The following is a 17,140-nucleotide window of genomic DNA, read 5'->3' as shown; positions in this document are numbered from 1 at the left end:
GCCCCCGGTCCTGGAAGTCTCCATGCCACAGACATGGCATTCCTCCGAACCGAGAAATACTCGCTTGCCTGCGGTGGAGAAAGCGAAAGACAGACGGCGCGCTGCCCTTGCAGCAGCGCTCAGCCGTGGAGGCATACGAGATACGCCAAAAATAACCGATCCCGTCAGCATCACGCATGCGGAAAAGCCAGAGGTGTTTGCTTCCTTCCACTAGAGGGCGGCGGCTGTGCGACTTGGCGGTGCTGATGGATCTTCAATTGCCGCTGCGGTTGAGCCGTCGTGCGCGCCAGCAGTGCTCCGTCCTGCACGCGTCACACCGAAATCCTCAGAGCTCGCTCACCGATCAATTGACTGTTGAGCCAGCCAGCCTCGTGCGGAGCTCATCAAAACCGGCAAAAGCATGTGCAAGGGCGGCGCGGCCCTTCGTCCTTCCGCCATGCATGTTTCATTGGCGCGGCATGTCCAATCGAACGAACCATCCCCAACGATGCTCTGCTGTCAGAAAACAGCTCTGCGGCACCGCCGGACGCGCCCGGCTGGCCGGCCTCTGCACTCCAGCTGCAGCGCCAGCACCAGCAGCACCGGCAGGCGCTCCAGCAGCAAACGCACGGCGCATGAACTTATGCACGCAATCGTCTTTTCTTTTCGGTCGATCTGCCGCGGACGGACGGCTTTTTCCAGAAGACCACATGTTGTCCGCCTCACACTTCCCCCTCTACGAACCGCCAATCGTTCAGTGATGGTGCTGGTGCTGAGAACTGCGGTTGGCTCGCGCACGCACGCGAGGCACGGTCACCCCCCTCAATCACTCGAATGCGATAGAAATCGAAAAGGCCGCGAATCCGCGTCGGACCCTTGAATCGCTATCGCATAGTGCCCACCCATGCCCTCTCCCCTTTCCCTTTTGCCGTCAACTTGCTAGGATCCCCCGCTGCGCGAAGAACCGCATCGAAAACCCCGCATTTCTGCGGCATGCAAGAGCAGCGACAGCATTCGAACACGCGTTTGTGTACAGTACAATCCCCTATCAGGTCGTTCCTTTTGGACAGGGATCAGCCAATGATCTACGATCTGATGGTCCTTGAGGAGGCATGCATGAGAAAAAAGAAGCGGCAAACCGATTGAGCCAAAGCCCCATGCATGTCTCATGGCAAGTGATACCGGATCAGCGCGGCAGAGAGCGAGAAATGGATATTGCGACAACCGCGCATAGCCGCGGCAAATGGTCTACATGGGCATAAAGAAAGGAGAGATCGGGATGCTCAAGGTGATGATAGATTGAAAACCGAATGCAGGAGTTATCGGTTACGGTATAATGCGGAATTGCATTACATCGGGGTTTCCCGGCTACTGCACCTGTCCGAACAGACAAAGAGAGTAGACAAGCATTCGGCTGCCCGCCGCCCACAGGGTGCGCGCCGTTGCGTCTTCGAAGCTGTGTAACAATGCCAGACACTCAGCCTCTGTCTGCTGAGATGCCTAATCGATAGTCCATAGTTACACGCGTTACTGCAGTTCCAAGCCAGACCTACATGGCCTTCAATACGCGAACACCAAGTCGAACCGTCGACCAACGCCAGCATGACAAGAACCCGCCCAATTGCACCAGAGCCCCCGCCAAGTCCTTTTTTGTCGTTACCCGCTACGCCAAAAAGCCAACCCGTAAGGAAGACACATCGACATCATCTCCAGTTACCTTGACTGAGTTTGAGAAGGCCCTCCACACAGCCTAGCTCTTCACCGCTTGAGACACTTGTTCTCTGGCTGTGGCCACCTGCACCGCCCATGAATGCGCGAATTTCTTCGTCATCTTCGGGGTTACTGGTGCGAGTAGCCTGGGGCCGCTTGTGCGGCGTGGCCTTCATCCCTTTCTCGCGATCCATCATAGCCCCGAGGCTGGCACCTGTGCTCATGATATTGGTGTTCTCGCCCAAGACCCTGCGTCGTGGCTGACCAGGCTGCTGACCGGCGATGGGCTGCCTGGTGCGACGGGCGCTAGCGCCAGGAACACCTGGTTCCCAGTTCTCTTTGTCGGACTCTGTCTGGGGGATCTCGAAGCCATCGCCATCGACGTTCTTTACGATGGCGGATTGACTCTTCTTCAATGGCGTTCTACTCACAGGGGCCGCCTTGCCTTGGAGGCGTCCTTGGGATGATGAAGCTCGAGACAGAGGCGGTCGGTGAGTGCTTTTTCCATCAAGCTTGACACGCTTTGCAGAGCTTTGAGGGAGAAGCTGGGCATTACGCTTGTTCGGGTTCAGCCTCAATGCTCCTTTGCTGGCAGAGCGTATAAGACCAATGGCATCCGCCGCAGAGCCACTCCCCTCTTGGTTGGCCTTTTCAGTCAGGGAATTTCTTGCGTCACTGTCGCACCAGAATTCCCAGGCTCTTGAGTCCCGAGACCGTCCTGAGAATGAGCGCTGAATACCCTGGGGCGATTGAGTCTGCTTCAGGCGGTCGTTCAGGGCGGCAGCACTGTAACTGCGACGAAGACCCTCCGTTCTCTCGCTCACGGGGCTGGATTCGGCTGAGACCGAGGTGGGGATGGAGAGTCCTCGCCAGTGATGACTCTAGCGTTCCCATCTTCGGTCATGGATAGTCGCACAAATGAGCTGGACTTTTTCAAGGTCCGAGAGGGCGGCTGCTCCTGCGACGATGGCACCAAGCCGGAGTTCTCCGTGGTTGCTTCCTCGTAAGTGCGGATGAACGACTGGCTACGGCGATTCGCGAGATAACCGATGCCCTGGCGTTGGCTCTCTTGCGATGATGAAAGAGGCTGCGAGCCACCAAACTCCATGGATCCCGCACCACCGGGTTGGACTGAACTCTCTCGCAATTCATTTGGCGCATTGGTTGTCTGGGATTCGACGTTCGTTAAGTCCGCCGTGGATGGGGAGGGAATTTCTTCTGATAAGTGCTCAGTGCCACGAGCTGGAGACTTGCCCGGGGTCTCTTGAAGGCTGCGTGAGTCGTTTAACGACGCCACTGTGACATCTGCCGTTTGTTGTTCCTGCTCCCCTGCTTCGGCATCGTCTGAATTCGGGGCGGATGAAGATGGCTCTGTGATGGGCTCTTGAGAACTCGAGAGGCGCGATTGGATTTCGTGCGGCTCGAGCGGCTTGGATTTGCGACGCGTGTTTTGGCGGCGGTTCTGGAACCAGATCTGATGGTGCGTAGTGTTAGTACGTGTAGCAGGTAAGTGGCCCAAGCGGGGATCCCTACCTGCACCTCCTTCTCGCCAAGAGCGACGCGCTTTACGATCTCGAGACGCGCAGCCTTGTCCGGTTTGCTGTTTCTCTGATATTCTGCCTCTAGTATTTTCTGGTCCTCGGGGCTTTCGCGCGCAGAACGATGTTAGCATGATATCGGCGGCACATGAAGCCTGCAGGTTTCACGCCCTGAGGCGGCTGGGCTTGGACGCGTCTCGCGCCGCTAACAGTGTGGAGGAGCACAACAGAGCAAAAACTGACCTGGTTCTTCTCCGTTTCTGGCGTACAAGAGGCTTGTTGTCGACGTCGGGCGGGAGGTTGCTTCTGACGGTGTCGGGGGAGTGTACGAGGAATGCGAGGCTGCCTGAGGGAGGACTCGACAGCTTCGCCGCGTCTGCTGGCGGGGTGGTAGAGCCGGGATCGCTCATGGCGACAGGCGGGAGCAGGCAAGGTAAAATGGACGAGCCACGGGAGCAGCGAGGGATAGAAGATGGGTATGGGTGCGACAGCTCGTATGGACGCGTGGTGGAGAATGCGCGCGTGTGTCGAGATCGGCGGCACAGCGGCTGCCCTCCTCTCGACCCCGGGATGATGACGCGAGGCGCGACCCCAACCCGCACGCGTGCCCTTTGCAGAACCACCACAATCCAGCAGCCCGCAAGGCCCTGTGCAGCTTGCTCGCTTCCGACACGCGGCTCGCAGCACTCCCGACCGCGATCACTCACCTCGCTGTCGACTTGTTGTCGCGCACAAAACGCGCTTTCACGTGAGTCGCCACGCGTGGGGAACTCCGCCTGCGCCCCGCTCTCCGGTCGTACCGTCCCTCTGCTGTGGTGCCAGCTGGGGCGCGACTCGTGCGCGTCCTGTGCGCCAGCCCTACGCGTAGAGGCCGCCGGGCTCCCGGACCGCTCTTTACTCTTGTCGGTACATATGACCAGGTCGGATGTGGGACGGCATGAGGCAACTGGCCAGGCAGCAAGCACTCTAGGCCAGCCGTGAAGCGTAAGACCGGAGCAACCTCCTTCCCGTACCGTCACCAGACGAGCCTCACTCGGCCTTCGTCGTGACCCCGCGCCACGGCGGCCTCTGGGGCTCTCTAGTCGCTCCGATTGCTTCATTGGCCATGCCCATCGTCTTCTGTCGATACTCGAATTAGTGTTTTGCCCCTCATCTCACAGCAGCTTAGGCAGACGCTGGGGTATGCCAAAATCCCTCCGTGACCCCGTCCTGCCCAGGCTTACCTCACATTCCGATTCGGCCCTTTCCAACGTAGAATCTTAGCTTCAGTGTGCGGTACAGCCGACGATCGTCTCCCACCCGTTCAGATAATAGTAATCCTCCGACTCCTCACCGTTTGCTGCATTGGCCCCAGGAGCTACTCTGCTGATTGCAGCGCGTTCCGCCATTGGACGAGGTGCTATTATCTCCGACTGCCGCCATGCAGGTATTCCAAAGACAAGGCGGTCGTAGGCTGCAGTGAGAAAAAGAAAACAGTTCATTGTCGGCCGACTAGGAGGCCAGAGCTACCACAGTCATCGCCAGTGGCGTCGGGAGGCTGATATGTCCTGGTTCTTCCAACCCCGTCCTTCGGGTCATCGGGCCAAGTCACAGCCACGGAGAAATGGTTCGAAGAGTGCCATTGGTCGCTTGTACCGCAGCCTCCAAGGGATAGTATAAGTGCGCAGCAAAACTCCGTTTCAGTTCGCTCAGCCCTTGTCTTCAGTCTCGCTACTCGACAGCCAATCAGAACCTATAAGCTACTGATTCCGAGCAGCTAGAATCTAAACACCCTCCATCACCTTAGGATTTGCGGACCCCACGCGGCTTGGGCGGACTTGGAACTGCAACGGCTGGATGTTACTACCGCCACCAGATGCCAACGCTGGAGGAGGCGTGCGTACGACCTCTACGCGGCGGGCATCGGGACCATTTTCCAAACCAAATTGGTGGTACTGCTTCGTTGGTAGCGGGCGTTTTGGCTGCGGTCACGGTTCTTGAGTCAGGCAGAGGTCCCGGACTCTTGTGAGGTCTCTAGGCGTTCCCCGGCGAGCAAGCCACATGGGCTATTCCTGGCGGGCCACCACAGACGCGGGATTCCCAGCTCCCAGGTTGTCGGATATTACATCCTGTGCCGTTGTGAACACGATCTTGGGATTATGGCAAACCGCAGCACGAAGTGTCTCGGCCGATTCGCAGCCAACCACCAGGCGCATCCCACTTGACTCGCTGTAGCCGGACTTGGGACAACGGGCGTAGGCAGCAGCTGCTCCATAATTTTTCAAGACCCCCGACACCGCCTGCCAGTGGAGCAGAGAAGTGCTGTCCTAGGCCACTTACATTTCGTTCTGGCCTTTCGGAACCACCGTCTTGCTTCCGCGGGATTTTCGCTGAGTGTACTGTCACCGACACCACCTTGTCGTCACCACCTGGATAACTGGCTAGCATTTGCTAGGCACCTGGTCCGGAATCCGTAACTATCGGCCGACCCGGCTCGGGATATTTCGCTGAGATTAAGCGGTCATTGGAAGTCATACACGAGTTCTGGCCGAATAGGGGGCCACTGGTGAGTCAAGCTTTTGTGTATAGCCTCATGATCTTTGGTCCTGGGTCCGGTTGACGCCTTGGGTGCTACTCAGCACCTGCTTGCGGCTCTATTGCCCTATTAGTTGAGAGAGGGGAGGCTCAACTATTTAATCCGAAACCACCTCGTTGGAACAGCCGCATGATCCCCAAACCCCACCCAAAATCATTCCAACATCATGCGTGTCGCAGTTGCAGGGACCAGCGGCTTGGCGCAGCTTATCGCACACTACGTTAGGGAGGAAACAAGCCACCAGCTTGTATTGCTCTCGAGAAAGGTAAGTGTCACTTTTGTCTTCTTGTGCTAAAGCTCGCTTTCCCGTCAATTTTCGACGCGGTTACCTTCACCGAAGGCACAGGAGGTCACTTGAGACCGCCAGGGGCACTCAACCCATTATATGGGGACTGCTTGATATCCAGGTCCTTCACACGGTTTGGAATTTTGGCCGGGGTTGGGTGTCTGCATATCTGGCGGTCGCAATCTGTTAGCCCGCCCCGCAACTTTGAAGTGGCACGAGGCTGGCTATGCCGTTCACGAGTTGCTACAACTGCGGGGCTTCTCCGGGCTTCACCTTAGCTGCGTGCACGCTGTCCGATTGTACCCGGGCCCCTACAAAGCGTCAGCATCCAGCTATCGCTTGAACATTCAAGCCTCGCCATTTTCATCATCAAATCTCCTTACAAACTTGTCTGTAAAGCGCTTACTGTCTTTTAGGCACAACCGAATCTCGAATCCAGAGGCTATCAGACCCAAGTGGTTAGCTATGATGACTTGAGCTCTCTTGAGCATGCCCTAGCAGGCATAGACATCGTGATCTCCACGGTCAGCGGCCCTCCGCAACTGGCGCTCATCAAGGCATCAGTCAACGCTGGTGTGCGTCGCTTTGCGCCCGCCGAATATGAGGGACCCCCATCATTACGACAGGACAACGATCCGCTGGACCGCGGCAGGGCGTCCGCTTTGGCATACCTCCAGCACTACCGCCAATACTTTGAAGCTACTACCGTCTTTGTCTGCGGCATCTTCTACGAACGCTTCCAACCGGGCGGCCTGGCTGCCGGCCGTCTGGGGTCCTCGACTGGCGCTGGTCAGGAAGGTCACTACATTCTGGACCTCCGCTACATGACTGCCCAGGTTCCGGCGTACGATTCGGCCAATCGCCCGTCCTTTGTTTGCATGACGGCCGCCTCAGATGCTGCACGACTAGTCGTTGCAGCTCTGGACATGCCTACGTGGCCGCCTGAGTTCCGGATGTGCAGCGAAAGGCTCAAAGTCTACGACTTGGTCTCCATCGCTCGAAGTGTTCGAGGTGAGAAGTTGAGGCTGTGGGATTTAAGCCACTTTGCTTGACACTTCCTCATCCTCTTCGAATGCTGACCCACGTACAACAGGAAGGGAGTTTTACACAGAGCCCACGATCGAGAGTACGCAGACGCTGAGGTACAAGGCATCGCTCGCGTCGACGCAAACGGAACAGTTGAGGTTGCAGAACCTTGCTGCGACGGCTGACGGCCAACACGACTTCACCGATGCGAATCTCAACAGCTTTTTCCCTCATATCCGCATGACTCGATTCAGAGACTGGCTGGCATCCGCCTGGGCTGGCGTCCCTTAGATACCCGAAGATATACGGAGAGTGGTGAAGGAATGATACAGAACGGCGCATATCTCACCCGCCAGCCGAGGGATGGCTGGACAGGGTGGGAATAGGTCAAGGGGCATTCAGCAGCGCGGCAGGCGGGATATGATGCTTTGGCACATACTATTTTTCTTTTTTTCCTTGCTTTGCGGTGGCATTAGGGGAGGGAATTCAAATTGACACGGCAAGTGAGCTGGACGACGGCAGCGTTGAGCAGTCCTCACTTCCTTTCTTAGCGGTTAATTTCGGTACTGTCGTTGCTAGAATGCTGCTGAAACATCTGTAGAGATGAATCACAACGAGGACTCAACAGTCTTCCAGACCACGGCTGTTGCCTGTTCACTGACGAAAGCCATATGGTTGCCACCTCGGGCGCTTCAGGCAGCAAAAGGCGAACGGCGCTTATGAAGCAGGGAAGGCCGGCCTTTGGGTAGGAACGGGTTACACGGCAGCAAGCGAGCATTAATCACTCTCGGGCCTGGCCGAGACTGGCCTCGTGTCGGGGGTTGGGGCTTGCAAAAATGTGCCCTGTTAGTGTGTAGCCATCGGCTGTGCCTGAGGCCGGCGCTCTGGCCGTTGGGTCTCGGCCCGGGGCTTGCACCTCAGTGTGACGCGGTAGGGTTGGTGGATGCCGTGACAGTCTCGAGCTTCAGCCTGGAATCGCCATGAACCAACGGGCGCGGTGGAGGCGGTTTGCGTCATAACGGGGAGGACAACGTAGGGTGCCAAGCGGACAGGGAAATTGCGCAACGGGCGGGGAGGAGGCCGGCGATCGCAAATGCGATTGGGCCTCTTGAATCTTCGATCTATGGCAATTTGATGTGGCCATGGACCTTGCACATCAGCGCGGAGATAGGTGGGGCGAATTTGCAGAGTGCGGTCGGCGCAATTGCGTTCCTGTGATGTCATCAGCCGCCCCACCACCCTCCGTCAACTGCCCCTCTGCTTGTGCTCGCCATGCCGCATGCTACAAAACCACAGCTTTCCCGCCCTGGCTCTCTCTTCATCTTCTACACACACTTCTTCTGTGATACCCGCGCTTTATCTCAACCACACACTCAACCACACACTCAACCTCACTTTCCACTACAACACCATCATCATGACTGTCACCAACAACGTGTAAGTGGAACTACACCTTCTACTCCCACAGTTCATATAGCTAATGCAACGCAGTCCCATCTCCGGTGTCGAGAGCGCCAACCCCAAGACTGTTGATGAGCGCCAGGCCAACCTTCCTCTGCCCGAGCAGCCTCCCGTCGCCTCCGACTGGCAATCTGCTGACGCCAGCACTGTCAACGTCGGCTCCGGCAAGGTTTCCGACGACATCTCCCACGGCAGCGGTGCCAGCACCCTGCGCGAGCCCACCACCAGTGACGAGAACATCGATGTCGGCCGGACCGCTAAGGATGGTCTCGGTGGCCTTCCCAACGACGCTGTCACCAAGGAGGCGAGGGGCCACACCGGTACCCAGGAGACCCGGAAGTAAACGAAGAGTCAGGGGGAAACATGCGGTGAAGGGTAGCATCTTCTTTGGCGGCCATTGACTGGCGCAGCCTGCACCTTTCACGGTTTCTCAAAACATCTATTAAAGGCGAACCTGGGTGCATCCCGTGTACTATAGATATTCGGACACGAATCATTGAAATGAATAATGATGATACATACATTGACCTCGCGATCGTGAGAAGAGTGGTTGAAACATAATCAATATTTTGAACTGTTGTCTTGAGAAAAGGTTCGTATTTGGGTCCTTCAGATCGCATCGAACATAACTAAAACCTGCGTCTGCAGCATCTCCCTTTGTGCCTACGTCGTGATGAATGCAACTAGCTCTGACAACGCACGACTCCAGATCCGTCCAGACCATGGGTCCCCGCGCCAATCGCCCCGCTGCTGTGACGTTGCAAGGGAGAAGCAATAATGGTAAAATCGCCACCCGGCTGCACGTGCATCTGCCAAGCCGGATTGCCTATGGGAAATCAAGGCTCGATATTGCAAAATTGCCGTTTTCCGGCCCACTCGGAAACAGCTGAAGAGGTGATTGTGGTGAGGGCGGCCGATCTATGGCATGCGGGGCAGATCGGTTCGTGGATAGTCTAGACAATTATCGTCACCACACGGGAGCCCGACCTCCACAGTTTATGCGCGCATGATGTCACTATGGTGGAAGGCATTTTCTGGCAATGACATAGATTCCTGCTTCCAGGGAGCCCCTGCTGCTTATATCTGCAGCGGTGCAGCCTCTGCACACCACAAGATACCCCTCATCACTCCAGTCCGCAACAGATTCCGGTCACCACATCCAACCCCACAACTTCCCATCTACATCTACCTCGCACAAACATCATGCCGTCTTCCGCCGGTCAGAAGGTACGTCAAGTTCAGCATAGCCGTTTGGTCAACCTTTCTGCGTCACATGCATGGAAACTCCCCTCACTACGATAAGGCAGCGGCTGATATGACGTACTGTAGGTTTCCGACCCCACCGCTCCCCCGTCTCCGAGGGCACCGGCATCGTCACCAGCGATTCTCTGGCCGCCGAGTCTTTGAAGGGCGATGGTTCTTTCGCCGCCGGCAACCCCAAGTCTGGTGTCAACCCCCAGTCCAGCGCGGGCACCACAGCAAACACCACCGACACCTCGGCCGCCCGCACTTTGAACGCGGCTGCGGATGCTGAGGCGCGCGATGCGCAATCTGAGTGGACCGAGCAGGCGCAGTTGAACGCAGGCAGCGGCCTGACGGGCAAGGGCCCGACCTACAACAAGACGGCCAGTGCTACCGGTAACACGGGCAGCAGCGCGGCCGGCACCGCGCCCACTGCGTACAGCGCCGGCAAGCTGAACGAGAAGGACCAGAAGCCGAAGGGCGCAAACCTCACCGAGGGCGATATCCCAGACCACGCGCCCAACGCCAGCTTCAACAGTGAAATCGGCACCAAGAACGACCCAGGCCGCGTGGCGGAGCAGAAGATGCAGCGTCAGGCTCAGCAGAGTGGCCTCGATGCCGCACAGCCGAAGGACAAGGGCGACAGTGGCGATCAGCCTTACTCTGTCTTGAAGGAGACGTCGGCCTAAAATCAAAGTAGAAGGCAGTCACGGTTGATGGGTTACGACATAAACTGTACGAGTATTAGTAGTATATCAGCGACTTTTTAATTGAACGGGCTTGACGGCCTAAAAATAGAAGTTCACAAGAGTCCCGTCTGGAGGCAAGCCGGTGATGACGCGGGCCGCAATTTTGTGCATGTTTCAACTTGGGCCTGTTTCAACTTAGCCGGTAGCTTCGTCGCATTGCGGCGCGGCGGAGGACAGGCGGGGGCACAGGCCATGCGGACCCTCGCTGGAGCTGAGGTGGCCTCTTCCGACAACCGTTTGCGCGCGCCTTCGCCCACCGATTTGCAACACCCCTCTCTGCTTCCTTTGCCGCTCCATGTAGCAGTCGCTGAACCCAGCTGCTACCATGAACGGCTTCGCGGACCAAGGCCTCTCCGAGGACAGCTTCGGGCCCTCCGGCGGCGGGCTCCAGGCATTCGATGCTTTTCGTAAGTCAGCCACTCTCGAATGCACCCTCGCCTCGGCACCTCGCTGCGCGCCCTGCATTGCATTTGCTCGTGCCTGGCCTGCAAAACCAATCGCAATATTCTTCTTTGGCGACCATTGATTAACACAGCCTCCCTCCAGCCAAGACGAAGAAGACATACCTCCAACAGACGACGCAGGGCGCCAACTGGACGCTGCTTCTGATAGTAACATGTGTTTGGCTTTCGATCACGGAGACGATGCGCTGGTGGGTGGGCGAGACGTCACATACATTCAGCGTCGAGAAGGGCGTCGGGCACGAGATGCAGATCAACCTGGACGTCGTGGTGGCCATGCGCTGCGACGACCTGCACGTCAACATCCAGGACGCTTCGGGCGACCGCATCCTCGCCGGATCCGCGCTGACCAAGGACAACACGCGCTGGCTGACATGGGTTGAGAAGAGCAAGAACGTGCACAAGCTGGAGCGCAGCCAGGGTCAGAAGAGGTACGACGAGGAGGATGTGCACGACTACGTCGGCGCCAAGGTCAAGAGGAAGTTCCCCAAGACGCCGCGCTTCAGGGGCCCGCGGACGCGTGCAGGATCTACGGCAGTCTGGACGCGAACAGGGTGCAGGGCGACTTTCACATCACGGCGAGAGGCCATGGCTACATGGCGTTTGGCGAGCACTTGGACCACAGCCGTAAGAAGCCAGGAAGCGCAACGAATACGGTTACAATTTGCTGACGGAGAGTGGCAGAGTTCAACTTCTCGCACCAGATCAACGAGCTCTCGTTCGGCCCCTACTACCCCTCGCTCACCAACCCGCTCGACGACACGCGCTCTGTGACGCCAACGGAGAACGATCACTTCTACAAGTTCCAGTACTATCTTTCGGTGGTGCCGACCGTGTACACGGACAACAGCCACACCATCGTGACCAACCAGTACGCCGTGACGGAGCAGTCCCACGGCGTGTCCGAGGTGTCGGTGCCGGGCGTCTTTGTAAAATTCGACATTGAGCCGATCATGCTCACCATCTCCGAGTACAACGGCGGGTTCCTTGCGCTGTTGATCCGGCTGGTCAACGTGGTTAGCGGTGTCATGGTCGCGGGCGGGTGGTGCTTCCGAGTGGGCGAGGCACTGACGGAGTTCTATGGCAAGAGAAAGAACCGCGGCGACGGGCTGGGCGTCTTGCATGGAAGGACGCCTAGCTACGATGAGAAGCGGAGCATTTGAAGCATTTGCTGTGTCCGGGGGTTTCTGGGATACAGGGGGCGTTCCGGGCGGGCTTGTGTACAAAGTTGCGTGTAGGTAAATGCGTACAGGGTAGATACGGCGCTGCAACTGCGTTTGAATTGCTTGAGACTGCATCTTCGATGGCGCTGCATTGGGAGGTGAAACAGGCTGCCCGAATAGGGCGGGTGCAACGCTGGGCAACGGGCCAATCAGCGGCCGCGACTTATCGAGGCGGATGAAGACGGCAAAAGCCCGCTGCTTCGGTCAGCTTGTACTCGCCTCTCTCCTTCCTTATTCCACTGCAGCTTCAGTGATAGCCCTGGCCTGGCCCCGGCCCCGGCCACAGCGCAGGTAAGTCGTTGATTCCTGTTCAGCCTCATTTCTTTGTCGCGTCACCGGCTGCCATCGGCACTGCATCGCTCCTCATGACGCCCCGCGCGCCCCGCGACCCACGGCTAGCTGTTTCCTTTATACCGCCCCATCGTTTTCCGGGCGTGTGAGTCAACTTGGCGCCGCGATACGGATGCGGCAGAGCACTGCACCTCTGTGTCAGGCGGACCAACGAGCTGCCACCGCCTCGTCCATCCAGCACCGCGCCTCATGGATTACAGATCCTGCTTTAGCCAAGCGAGAATCAGCACTCCCGGCAGCGTGCTGATCCGGGCGCCCCGTGTCTCGCCCACGCAGGTGGTGTGGTCCCGCACGCCGGCCAGTGGTCGTAGACCTTTGTTGTCTGTATGGGACGAGAGGAGAGCAGATCTGAGACGCGCCCACTCGAAGCCATGTGCCGGGAGTACGTGCTTCTCTAGCGCGTGCCTGCTGGGGAGCTATCCGCCGCGCTCCACACTAGTTTACAGCTTATCACGGGCCGCTGTAGCTTCACGTCACTACCGCTCCTGGAGCACCTCTCCACCTCTTTTGCTTTCTTTTCCTGCAGCTCCTGAGTGACAGCCCTCCCACAACACTAAACCTCCTTCCTTCTCCACCTCTCCTCTATATACCCCTTTCAGCGCCATACCCCATCCTCACAAACCACAAACACAACCAAAGAAAGGGACATTTTCTGAAGTAGACATCATGGAGCTCAAAGCGTACCGATCCCACTCCATACGAGGCTTCAACACCGACGGCAGCCTCGACCGCGCGCAGCTGGACCTCCGATACAGCCCGCATCGCCCAGAGTACTTCGTCTCCACTTCTCCCCACCGTGTCGACAGCGGCTACAACTCCCCGACAATATCACCGACGGGAGCAGAACCAGCAGCTACTAGCATGTCGCTGCCGCTAATCCGCCGCGCCCTGCCCATGGGCGGCAGGAAACCGCACGTCTGCGTCGTTGGCGCCGGCGTCAGCGGTCTGAGATGTGCGGATATCTTGCTGCAGGCGGGATTGAGAGTGACGGTGTTGGAGGCAAGAGATAGAGTGGGTGGACGGGTGAGTGGTTTTGCGTGTTTGTGGATGAGCATGATTTCTGATCTCCATGACCTTTGCAGCTTTGTCAAGCGAAAACGCAGGCGGGTCAAATGGTCGATCTGTAGGTTGTCTCCTGAGCTCTTGCCTTTTGGTTCTTCTTCTTCCTTGCCCGTTCTCGAGTAGTGTACCGGAAACCAAAGGTAAGGTGGTAGGTTCAGTGCAAACACCGTCCCGATTTCGTGCCAAATGGTACCCACTTTCACGTCGGCATGAACACTGTGAGGTTAGGTTGATTGGTGTCAGCCTCTAACCAACCCTCGAGTCTTCTATCCTTGTGGAGTGTGCGTTTTCTTTCCAGTGAGAAGAAATAATAGGCAGGTAGTTTGTGCACATCTAACATCTCACCCTTTACAGGTGCATGTTTCAATGCACTGCCCACAACTTCGCGACCTTCTCAAGAATGCTCTGCCAAAGGTTTGAATCAGGGGCTAACCGGAATTTGTCGAGATTGGTAGCGGTCCGAACTGGATTCACGGAACTGAAGACAATCCGATCTTGGACCTGGCAAAAGAAACGGGCACCATCACGCATAACTGGGACGGGCGCCAGGGTATATTCGACTCGAAGGGCTCACAGCTCTCCGAGAAGGAGGCGGTCGAGGCCTCTGAAACTATATGGAGCATAATAGGTGATGGAATGGAGTTCAGCAAGCAGAACAGCACGTCGATACCGCCGACCAAAAGCCTGCTTGACTACATCCACGAGAAGACGAAGGAGCTGTACACCGACGAGAATTGGAACCACCTTCAGGAGGCGGAAAAGGAGAAGAAACGCCATCTACTGCACGACATCGCCGAGATGTGGGGGGCCTTCGTCGGCAGTCCCGTTGAACGCCAGAGCCTGAGGTTCTTCTGGCTCGAGGAGTGCATCGACGGTGAGAACCTTTTCGTCGCGGAAACCTACCACAAAATTCTGGAGAGAATAGCGAAACCCGCGCTCGAAGGCGCAGACGTCAAGTTCAGCCAACGCGTGAAGAAGGTCGAGACTGTCGCCGAAGAGGGTAACGAGAATGGCGCCGTGAAGGTGCATCTGGACGATGGCCAGAGCATGCTCTTCGACGAAGTCGTCATGACCACGCCCCTGGGCTGGCTCAAGCGCAACAAGGACACAGCCTTCTCGCCGCCGCTACCCGAACGCCTATCCGACGCCATCGACAGCATAGGATACGGCTGCCTTGACAAATTCTACATCACCTTCCCAACCGCGTTTTGGGAGACTCCTTCGCCTTCCCCCTCGGCCACGTCCCCGGTCCCGATCTCCGCCCGCCAGACCATACCCAACACCACCGCCACCACGGCCCCCGTCCACCAGCCGGACCCGACCGCCGCCGCGGAAGAAGGCAGCAGCCCGAGGCACTACCCCGGCTTCGCGCAGTGGACGTCCCCGCTCTACGCCGCCTCGACCAACCCCCACCGCTGGAGCCAAGAATGCGTCAACATGGCCGCCCTGCCGGGCCCGACCGCCCACCCGACCCTCCTCTTCTACACCTTCGGCCCGACCTCGCAGCACCTCGCCTCCCTCCTCCTCAAATCCGCCGGCGACCACCACACCCAACAGAAGCTCCTCTCCTTCTTCTCCCCCTACTACACCCGCCTCCCCGGCTTCGACCCGACCAACCCCGCCCACCGGCCCCACTCCGTCCTCGCCACCGCCTGGACCAACGACGAGCTGGCCGGGTTTGGCAGCTACTGCAACTTCCAGACCGGCCTCGAGCGCGGCGACCAAGACGTCGAGGCCATGCGCCGCGGCCTGCCCGAGCGCCGCGTGTGGTTCGCCGGCGAGCACACCGCGAGCTTCCTCGCGCTGGGGACCGTCACGGGCGCGTATTGGAGCGGCGAGGGCGTGGGGAGGGGCATCGCGTGGGCGTATGGGTGCGGCGGTGGGAAGAGTGGTGGTGGTGGTGATGGCGTGGCGAAGGAATGAGGAGGGATATCGGGTGGAGATGAAGGTTTCGGCGGGCTGGTCGCTTTCGGTTCGAGTTAACGACGGAGGTCTCGGGGAGGAAGTGGTCGAAATAGTGGTTGCTGTTTGTCTGTCATGCGTCTTCCTTCTCTCCTGGAGTTTGGGGGGCTTGCTACTTTACGTAGGTTGTAGGTCGTATAAGAAACCAGTTGGCGCGTATTCGCAACTCCGGCTCAAATCGCTGATCTGATCTTTTCTTTTCCCCATTCTTGTTCTTTTGACTAGCAGAGTTGAAGGGAGCTGATGGAAGGACCTTGTCCTCGACTGATATATAATTTCGTTATTTCCCAACTTCTCATCAAAAAAAAAAAAAAAACCACTGATTCGTAGATGTGTCCGACGCACGCTCATCCGGAAGGACCTTCGCAAAGGAAGTCTTCCGTCCAAACCACCTTCCTCGTTTGTCCACATTCTCCTTCGCTAACCGATACAAGTTTACCCATTCCTATTTCCCCGCCGTATCTGGTGGGCCTCCACCATTCAACACCCATCACCGACGGCACCTTCTTCGCGTTGGATATCCACCGTCCGTATTCTAACCTGACAGACAACCAAAAACAGAACCGAAGAGAGCAAACATTCAGAAGGGAACAAGGAAAAAGCCTAAGAGAGAGGGCCCGAGCAAACGTGGGCGGGGTAGTAGCTGAAGAACATGAGGAAACAATAGGGAAGAACGGAGCAGCTTGCTATCCAACGCCTTGCAAATGCTTTGATTGGTTTTGGATTCGATTTTTCTTTGGGTATTTTATGTTTTTGTCAAACAGCTCAACGCCTTAAACCAGATCGTTCAGGAAGATTTGACTGGGAAGGAGGAGCAAGAAAGGGTACAGATGGCTCGTTGGAACAACCTCCTCAATCTTGAGTTTGACATCGTAGACGTCGTGAAAAGGTTGAGAAGAAAGAAAAAAGGCTTCAGCAATGGCCACACTATTCGCAGTGGCCTCTTCTTCTCGTCGTAAGCAAAACGCACCGAAATACACTGACCGTGCCTGTGCTTCACTGCTGATATATACGCCTCTTGCGGCATCAGCAGTAGCTGTTGAAATATTAAGAATGCCCGATCGTCCGACTTACTACTCCGGACTTGCTTCCAGCACTTCGCGCTCCCGCGCCTCTTCCAACTCGCTCAATATTTCAGGAAGCATTCCCTCGACGTCCTCTTCTCTGATTCCCAATGCTCCCATGATGAGCCGTTTATACTCAGTCTGCCGCTCACCCATGCCCGCAACGCTCAAGTTCTGCACGACCTCGTTTACCAAGCCACGTCGTACCTTCTGAGCATTACCAAGGCTGAGCGCCAGCCGTAGTCTTTCGCGGGTGGCGGCTTCGCTACCCTTGTTGCCATCTTGTTGTGGTTCGGCGTTGGATTCTGCGTGTGCTATGCGCTGCTGGAGCTCGGCCTGCTGTTCCAGTTCCATGAGCGCTTCGGCTTCGCGTTGAAGAGCCTCCATTTCCTCTTCTTGCTGCCTTGTTTCCTCTTCCCATACCGGATCGTCCAAAGTGTCTCCGATCACG

General features: G+C 57.3%; 6 protein-coding genes across 6 annotated transcripts; 5 read left to right on the top strand and 1 right to left on the bottom strand.

Annotated features, from left to right (window-relative positions):
* Positions 1-5,968: 5,968 nt before the first annotated feature.
* Positions 5,969-7,405, top strand: SLS55_010701 (uncharacterized protein; the record flags this gene model as incomplete). The annotated part of the gene is made up of 3 exons (XM_066782064.1): positions 5,969-6,067; positions 6,505-7,099; positions 7,182-7,405. 3 exons carry the CDS (start codon positions 5,969-5,971, stop codon positions 7,403-7,405), a joined length of 918 nt encoding a protein of 305 aa, XP_066627626.1.
* A 1,126-nt stretch (positions 7,406-8,531) lies between these two features.
* Positions 8,532-8,918, top strand: SLS55_010700 (uncharacterized protein; the record flags this gene model as incomplete). Its single annotated transcript, XM_066782063.1, has 2 exons — positions 8,532-8,551; positions 8,606-8,918. The coding sequence occupies 2 exons, from the start codon at positions 8,532-8,534 to the stop codon at positions 8,916-8,918; spliced, it is 333 nt and encodes a 110-aa protein (XP_066627625.1).
* Positions 8,919-9,778: 860 nt separating this feature from the next.
* On the top strand, positions 9,779-10,506 carry SLS55_010699 (uncharacterized protein; the record flags this gene model as incomplete). Its single annotated transcript, XM_066782062.1, has 2 exons — positions 9,779-9,783; positions 9,957-10,506. 2 exons carry the CDS (start codon positions 9,779-9,781, stop codon positions 10,504-10,506), a joined length of 555 nt encoding a protein of 184 aa, XP_066627624.1.
* Positions 10,507-10,891: 385 nt separating this feature from the next.
* On the top strand, positions 10,892-12,190 carry SLS55_010698 (uncharacterized protein; the record flags this gene model as incomplete). Its single annotated transcript, XM_066782061.1, has 4 exons — positions 10,892-10,973; positions 11,113-11,458; positions 11,554-11,654; positions 11,712-12,190. The coding sequence occupies 4 exons, from the start codon at positions 10,892-10,894 to the stop codon at positions 12,188-12,190; spliced, it is 1,008 nt and encodes a 335-aa protein (XP_066627623.1).
* Positions 12,191-13,872: 1,682 nt separating this feature from the next.
* Positions 13,873-15,586, top strand: SLS55_010697 (uncharacterized protein; the record flags this gene model as incomplete). The annotated part of the gene is made up of 2 exons (XM_066782060.1): positions 13,873-13,881; positions 14,111-15,586. The coding sequence occupies 2 exons, from the start codon at positions 13,873-13,875 to the stop codon at positions 15,584-15,586; spliced, it is 1,485 nt and encodes a 494-aa protein (XP_066627622.1).
* Positions 15,587-16,698: 1,112 nt separating this feature from the next.
* MBP1_4 (Transcription factor mbp1) lies at positions 16,699-17,088 on the bottom strand (the record flags this gene model as incomplete). The annotated part of the gene is made up of 1 exon (XM_066782059.1): positions 16,699-17,088. A coding segment is annotated over one exon (390 nt), but the record flags the coding sequence as incomplete, so codon positions are not given.
* Positions 17,089-17,140: the final 52 nt, after the last annotated feature.

The sequence above is a fragment of the Diplodia seriata genome (genome assembly GCF_021436955.1).
Source record: "Diplodia seriata strain FDS-637 chromosome Unknown scaffold_19, whole genome shotgun sequence".
NCBI classification, from domain to species: domain Eukaryota; kingdom Fungi; phylum Ascomycota; class Dothideomycetes; order Botryosphaeriales; family Botryosphaeriaceae; genus Diplodia; species Diplodia seriata.
The sequence above is the reverse complement of the archived record's forward strand: the minus strand, read 5'-3'. Positions and strand labels throughout refer to the sequence as shown.